The sequence below is a fragment of the Anopheles aquasalis genome, chromosome 2, assembly GCF_943734665.1.
Source record: "Anopheles aquasalis chromosome 2, idAnoAquaMG_Q_19, whole genome shotgun sequence".
In the NCBI taxonomy this organism is placed as follows: Eukaryota; Metazoa; Arthropoda; class Insecta; order Diptera; family Culicidae; genus Anopheles; species Anopheles aquasalis.
The window spans coordinates 18505001-18512500 of record NC_064877.1 but is presented as its reverse complement, the minus strand read 5'-3'; the positions used below and the strand labels follow the sequence as shown (position 1 = coordinate 18512500).

Genomic DNA, 7500 nt, shown 5'->3' with positions numbered 1-7500 from the left:
ACCGGTTTGCACAGAATATAAAAGTACCGGAAGAACGGTTCCGTTCGGCAGGATCGCAGGGCAGGGAAGCGTCGCACACCATTTTATGCGAGCGTGTTGCGGGTCTTGTGTTGAATGCGTTAAACTAAATAATGAATGTGTAAAATAAACCTTGACTTTCATGAAAACAACGAATGTCTGAATTATCGATCATTAGTGGCTCAGCAAAGGTAATTATTTGATTTTGTGCAAAACATCCTTTCGCTAAAAAGAAACCGCAAATTCAAAACGTCTATTCTTCATGGGCAAATTTGGCTGTGAGTGTGCGTGCGTTTGTGTGTGTGTGGGTGTGCGTGTGCTGTCGAAAAGGCGGCCCTTTCGGAAATTTCTTGGCTCCCTGGAATCGCCGGGAAATTTGTGCGGCTTGCAGCTTGAAAATCGGGAAAAAGTGCCCCACCGTCTCGGCCACTGTGTCTGGTTCTGTCTTGTCCATTCGTAACGGTGTTGTGGGTCGTGGAAAATCCGCGCTGGTGCTGCTGAAAACAAAGGAACCAGCGGATCTTTTTGCTACATTCGCCAGTAAGTCCGCAAAAAGTGGTCAAGCAGATTTCCTGTTATAGCTTGCCGCGTCGTAATTCCACCACCGTTCCCGGAAGGTTCCTTCAAGCGCCCAAGGATTTGCGAACATGTTTAATCATGAGAAGGAATAATGCAAAGCGAAGAGAACGGCGCTAGAGTCGGAGGAAACTCTGGAAACCCGCAGCAAGCCGCTTCCGGCGCCCAAGAGGTGGCAGAACATGAAGCTGAAACTATGCCCGTGAGGGAGGAAACGTGCGCAAACGATTCCGATTCGGTCCGCAATTCGACAAAAAGTGATCATTTGGAGAGTGCAGAAACTGACGTAAAAATCAAGTGCCCTCCGGGTAGCCACAACAACGCCGGCAACGACGACGGCAACGATAGCGGCGAATCGACCTCAACGAAGAAAACACAACAAATTCGACTGGTGTCGTTGGATAAGTTGCTACGAACCAATCTGATAGGGATCTCGGATGAGCAGCAAGAAGGGGAAGCCGTCGTCCGCTCACCCGAGAACAGCCGCAAAAGAAGGGGGAGCGATCGCAAAGCGAAAAAGATCAATGTTAGCATAATTGAAATCAGTAGCAGCGATTCCAGTGACAGTGACGATTGTTTCATCACTTCGCCATCAAACGATTCTGGACGAAGCAAGCGAGTTTCTTCAAAAACGCCTCGCCGAATCAGTAACGAACCGGCACAAAGCAGCACCAGCCGCAACAGTCAAACTGCCCCGGCGGCGCACCAAACTCGGGACCTTACCGTAGTTGTGGAAAAACTTCCCTCAGACCTGAGGTCAATAGAATCATTGTACGGCGTAACGGTACACGGTCTTAACAACGAGAGAATCGAAATATTCCTATCAGACACAAACTATTACGGCAATTTGAAACGTCCCAAAGCTGCAGTATCCAATCAAAACCAGCCTACTAAGCCGGCGAAACCCACAAACGGCGATAAAACTCGCGCTAAAAAGCGTATTCTGAGTGAATCCGATTCGGAGATACCGGCGCAAAAGAAGAACGACTTGGATTCTAAAAAACCGGCGAAAAATCGGAGTGACTCAGATTCTGATAAACCGCTGAAAAGTCGACAAAGATCAAACAACATTCCGAAAACAGTACGTTCCATTCTTATATGATGTATTCATCAAATGGTTTAACATTGGTTGATTTTTATTGCAGAAAATGGCTAGAAATGCGAAAAAACGTAGGGCAGTAAGCGACAGCGAAGAGGAAGAATGGTGTGCGGAAGATACAGGTGATGAAAGTCCACCGTCGGCGTCAGCCAACGGAGGTAGTGATACGGACAATGAGAAAAGCAAAGTAAATGAAAATGGTGGCAACGATAGTGCGCCATCCGCTAGCACAACTGGCAGAAGCCGACGAGCGGCCACTAGAGCGTGCCGCACTAATATACGCACCGGGCTCACCTCGGATGAGGATGGCGATGAAGGGAAGGAGGATTTCCAAACGCGCAAAAAACGTACCCGAATTAGGAAAAGCTCATCCTCGTCCGATGAGAAAAAGGCCGCCAAGCCAAAGTTGTAAGTAGGGGAGATTTTTCGATTGAATCGCAGACATACTATAGTATGCGATTTTAATTCAATCCTCACCTTAACTATTTTAGAACTAAACGTAGGCGCATAAAGAAAAACTCTTCGGACAGTGAGGCCGATTCGCCCAACAAAGGACGGAAGAACATTCGCAAGCTGATGAAGAAAAAGGATCTTGATGAAACGACGAAAAATGCGGAGCAGGAAGAACGGGAGCGCAAGCAGCGTGTCGCCGAGCGACAGAAGCTGTATAACCAAGAGGCTTTCAATGAGAAACCAGAAGAGATTCGGCCATTAGAGATGGTAGTGTTGGATGTCGATGAAGAGAAGGGGGAACCGCGGCTTGAGGTGGATAAGCAGCTAGTGAAACAGCTAAAACCGCACCAAGCAAACGGAGTTTGCTTTATGTATAATGCTTGCTGTGAATGCTTGGAGCGGTTGCGTGATACACCTGGCTCTGGATGCATTCTAGCGCACTGTATGGGTCTCGGCAAATCGCTACAGGTTGTGACCCTCGCACACACACTGCTCTCCAATTCAGAAGAAACGGGTATCGAGCGAATTCTGGTGGTTTGCCCATTATCTACCGTTCTCAATTGGGTAAATGAGTTCCGAATCTGGATGAAGCATGTCAAAAAAGGAACGGAAGTGGATGTATACGAAATATCAAGGTAAAGTAACACTTTTAGCAATGCGGTAATGTGGACCCGTTCCAACACGAGAGTAACGTTTTATCATGCCACAGGTACAAGGACAACGTAACACGGGCGAACATGCTGATGGAGTGGCACAACGAAGGTGGTGTGATGATCTTGGGTTACGATATGTTCCGTAACCTAGCCAACCCCACGGCACCTCGTATACGAAAGAAAGTGCGTGAATCACTTCAAACTTCTCTCATTGATCCTGGACCAGATATGATCATTTGTGATGAAGGGCATCTACTAAAGAACGAGAAAACGTCACTTTCTAAGGTTATAAATCGCGTCAAAACGATGCGCCGCATAGTGCTTACCGGTACTCCGATTCAGAACAATATGAAAGAGTGTAAGGCATCCGTGTGCTTTCTCTGAATGGCAAAACTGGAATGTTGGATCTAATTGATGGAAAATCTTTCTCATCCTTTCGTAGATTACTGTATGGTACAGTTTGTGAAACCGAAGCTGCTCGGGACTTACACGGAGTACATGAATCGTTTCGTGAACCCAATCACCAACGGACAGTACACCGACTCGACACCATACGATATTCAGCTGATGCGGAAACGTGCGCACGTGCTGCACAAGCTGCTGGATGGATGTGTGCAACGGCGTGACTATTCCGTACTGGCACCATTTCTGCCTCCGAAACTCGAGTTTGTGGTGTCAGTTCAGCTGACACCAATGCAAATTACACTTTATAAGGTAACAATTACGGAAACATTCCATTAGCGGTGATGGTCTTCCCGTAATGCAATAATTTTACATGATTTTTACTTGATCCCCAGTACTATATGGAACATTTTGCTGGCAAAAGACATGAAGATATGATGCAGAAGCGTTCATCGATGCTGTTTTCGGATTTCCAAAACCTGCAACGAATATGGACCCATCCGAGGGTACTACGGTACAACAGTGATCGGTACGAAATCAATCAACAAAAAAAGGTACATCATGGGTTGGATAAAGAGGAAGAACATAGGGAAATTGAAATTGGATTATCTTCCACAGCAAATGCTTGATTCTGAGGCGGAATCGCTGGGTTCCATGAAAGACTTTCTCGACGACAGTGATAGCGAACAGTCGACACCCTCGGAATCATCCTCTTCCGAGTCGGACGATGATGGAAAAATCGTTTACAGTGATAGTGACAGTAATGCGGGCTCGGTCGAATCAAGTAAGGGCAACGCGAAGCCAGCGTCCACTGAAGGGCCCTCCGGAACTAAGACCGGTGGACGATCAACGCGCAAAAATGCCGTTGTAGAAAGTGGGTATAAAAGTGGTTCAGTGTTGGCAAGTCGGTGTTCCATTAATGCTTGCAATTGTTATGGGTCTTACAGTACAGGATTCACCGGAATTATCAAAACCGGAAAACCCGACCGAATGGTGGATGCAGCTGTGTCCCGAATCAGAGCTGGATAATCTCGAGCACTCGGGCAAATTGGTGTTGTTGATGGAAATTCTCAAAGAATGTGAAGCTATCGGTGATAAGTTGTAAGTACAACACAGCCAGCGCGCGATGACAAAGTTCGACTAAAACTAAACTTTCCCCTTCGTGCAGATTGGTTTTCTCGCAATCTCTGTACTCGCTCGACGTGATTGAACATTTCCTATCCTTGCTGGACGATAATGCACAAAAAGAGGAGGACGAACGGAATGAGATACTGAGCAAATATCCTGGCTCGTGGTCCCTCGGGCTGGATTACTTCCGGCTCGATGGTTCGACCTCGATCGACAACAGGAACCAAGCGTGTAAAGTCTTTAACAACGAAAAAAACACCAGAGCTAGGTAAACGATAACGTCAAATGGAAACCATGTGTCTTTGTTGGTCTTATGCTACTTCGTGCTTCCTTTTTTCCCATCTACAATAGATTGTTTTTGATTTCAACGCGAGCTGGTGGTCTGGGCATTAATCTGGTGGCCGCCAACAGAGTCGTTATCTTCGACGTATCCTGGAACCCATCGCACGACATCCAGAGCATCTTCCGTGTGTATCGGTTTGGGCAAACGAAACCGTGCTACATTTATCGCTTCATTGCAATGGTGAGTGCGCTACTTTTATTATTTGATCTGCCATTAAATCCATCATACGTCCTCTCTCAAACTCACCCCACAGGGCACCATGGAGGAAAAGATCTATGAACGACAAGTGACTAAGCAAGCGATATCGAAACGTGTGATCGATGAGCAGCAGATCGATCGGCACTACAAGGAAAATGATCTACAGGAACTATACCGCTACGATGTGGAACCGAGTGAACCGCGTCCCACTCCCAACCTTCCGAAGGACCGATTGTTTGCGGAGTTGTTGCAGCGATTCGAGAAGCTGATCTACAAGTACCACGAACACGATTCGCTGCTGGAGAACAAAGAGGAGGAAACACTTAACGAGGAAGAGCGATTGGCAGCATGGGAGGAGTTCGAGCAGGAGAAGAACCGTCCCCCGGTGCCGGCCTATGGGATGGGTGTTGCAAATATGGGTATGGGCATGGGCATGGGCATGGGTGTTGGAATGGGGGGCCGAGGTAAGTGCTATTCGTTGTCCCGCGTTGATGCGGCGCTCTGGTCAACTGGTTTTTGCATCTTAGAACTAAACCGTTTTCTTTTCATAGTAGCCGGTCCGGTGACATCGAGTTCCACGTTTGGATTCCGGAACGATGTTTTGCTCAAGTTGCTCAACATGAAGGCCCGCCAAGACAACCCCACACTGAGCGACAACATCGTCAACAGCATGATACCGTACATGATGCAGGAACTCTCCCGTCAAATGAAGGAAGGGGAACTAACGGTAAGTAACGCAACAAATACCCTTTCAAAGGGTATTTACCTTTCGAATAACGCATAGATAAGGTAATTTTATCTCATTGTTTCTCTACCTCTCTTCCTCTCTCTCTTATTAGTTCTACCAAAGTTTGTGGGATCTTTACTATAAGCTGGAAGTTCCATCGGGAAACATGCATCAGCAGGGAGTACAGTTCGCGGTGCCGCCCAATGCTGGTATGGTAGGGCAAGTGCTTCCTACACCGTCGATGATGAACGCCACCGGTAACATGCAGGTAATAAAACGCGATTGTGACGCCACTTTCCTCGCATGGCCATGGTTTGCATCGTCATTTAAATGGTTCCATTTCGTTCCACAGATGCAAGGACCGGGACAAAGCGGAATGGCTCAGCCGGGCATGATGATTCCCAACGCCACCGGCATGCAACCGATCACAGTTTCTCGTCCGATCAATATCGATCCTGAAATTGTAGAGTTGGACTAAAGCGCTCTGTATCATTTCTCCCTATTGCTGTACGATACCAAGCGTTTCCATCGTACTGCGGTGTTATTTGATTCAGTTAAAAGATTAAAAAACTTACGGTCACTTTGTGTGCTTATATACGTAACACTCTGCTATGGGAAGTTTAAAATAAGAACAGTAGAAATAATGAATTATCTAGCATCTATCGCGTCAACGGATAATGTGGTGCTGTATGTCAATAAATCTTTCATTTCCAACTTTTTAGTCATCATTTTCCTTATCACATTAGCATTCGAAACGTAATTGCAGTTCCTTCAGATGGTGGGAATGCAATTAGTTGGATGAACCACGCTTCGCTTGACCGGTAAGCGCAATCATGTGAGGTAACTGCGACATTGCTCTGCTTAATCGATGCTTTTCCAGAATAAACTCATCTGCCAGGTATTGTGGATATAACAGAAAAAAGCATGGTTACAAACAAAGTGACTTTTTTTTATTAATGGGAGAAAAGCAAAACAATAGCGCATTGAGTGCCACCGCGGTACGATGATGGATGCGCCAGATTCAAAACGGTTACACAGCACAATACAGAAAATGGGGGAAAAACCCGGATCCCAACCTGCAGACAAAATATCATCATATGGCGTCGTAGGTATCCGGACTAGGGTCTCTCCTTTCGACTCGGCAGCCATTCTGTAGAAAGCGTGCTCCATCCTAGGGCGACGAGAATAAAACCAACCGATTGCGATGTCATCAATCTATCTACACAAAAATTCTCGCCACAGATACGCACCCTTACAAGACCGGGCAAGCTGCGCCAAAAGTCCAGATTCGGAATCATCTCCATACCACGGGCGCCCAAGTACACGGCATTTACCGTCACGCCAACCAGGAAGTAGGAAAGCAAAGAGATGAACAGCATAATCAGCAGCACCGTGCCCGTGCTGGGCTTGCTGAAGTCTTCTATCGTCTTCGGGCAGGCCCACGGAGAAAACAGTATCAGCTGTAAAAGATGGTCGGAAAAGAAACAAAAAAGTAATCATTAATGAACCGTCCGCTGCGTCTCCTTCTCCTCCCCGACCTACCGTATGGTTTTGGGTTTTGTTGTACGATGTTGGGTCGAGATAGAGGTACGAGCTCTTATCTCTGGCACACACCAGCTTCACTTGAGTAAAGTTCCTTAAATTGATAAAGCGAACGATGGTGATGAGTGGAACGATGACTAATCGGTAACGATTGAACTGGCGATGCGTTAAACTAACTTTTCGTTTCGATAAGTAAGATACAGTCCATCGTTCTCTCTGCTGATAAACTCGGTCCGGTCCAGCTCGCCAAGTCTGCTGTAGTTTTTGGACGCATTTACGTACATACAGAGCTGCGGATGGACGAAAAGAAACAAAGAAAGAACAAGTTATCGGGTATGGTGGCCATCGTCGAACAAGAAGC

At 46.7% G+C, this 7500-nt stretch overlaps 3 protein-coding genes across 5 annotated transcripts in view; 2 read left to right on the top strand and 1 right to left on the bottom strand.

The window, feature by feature from the left end:
• LOC126577960 (DNA-binding protein Ewg) overlaps window positions 1–144 on the top strand; it is an 8871-nt gene extending 8727 nt beyond the window's left edge. For both annotated transcript variants that reach the window (XM_050240110.1, XM_050240102.1), the window contains one exon: window positions 1–144. This exon is cut by the window's left edge and continues 2058 nt beyond it. The gene's annotated coding sequence lies outside the window, so the exon portion shown is untranslated.
• A 204-nt stretch (window positions 145–348) lies between these two features.
• LOC126577950 (transcriptional regulator ATRX homolog) lies at window positions 349–6318 on the top strand. Of its 2 annotated transcripts, none has more exons than XM_050240046.1 (14): window positions 349–1675; window positions 1740–2101; window positions 2185–2781; window positions 2856–3157; window positions 3242–3513; window positions 3597–3755; window positions 3820–4075; window positions 4149–4302; window positions 4370–4597; window positions 4681–4852; window positions 4926–5334; window positions 5425–5597; window positions 5710–5865; window positions 5950–6318. In XM_050240046.1, the coding sequence occupies exons 1-14, from the start codon at window positions 689–691 to the stop codon at window positions 6073–6075; spliced, it is 4353 nt and encodes a 1450-aa protein (XP_050096003.1). In that variant the 5' UTR covers window positions 349–688; the 3' UTR covers window positions 6076–6318. The 2 variants fall into 2 exon arrangements, with proteins under 2 accessions (XP_050096003.1, XP_050095993.1); XM_050240036.1 differs by having other exon boundaries at window positions 5422–5597.
• A 207-nt stretch (window positions 6319–6525) lies between these two features.
• The window catches only part of LOC126581248 (cation-dependent mannose-6-phosphate receptor-like), a 1364-nt gene continuing 389 nt past the window's right edge, over window positions 6526–7500 (bottom strand). The window contains exons 2-5 of the mRNA XM_050244774.1: window positions 7317–7429; window positions 7140–7233; window positions 6848–7057; window positions 6526–6768 (exon numbers count right to left, since the gene is read on the bottom strand). Coding sequence (XP_050100731.1) covers window positions 6691–6768; window positions 6848–7057; window positions 7140–7233; window positions 7317–7429 — 495 coding nt within the window. The 3' untranslated portion in view covers window positions 6526–6690. The remainder of the gene's footprint in view (window positions 6769–6847; window positions 7058–7139; window positions 7234–7316; window positions 7430–7500) is intronic.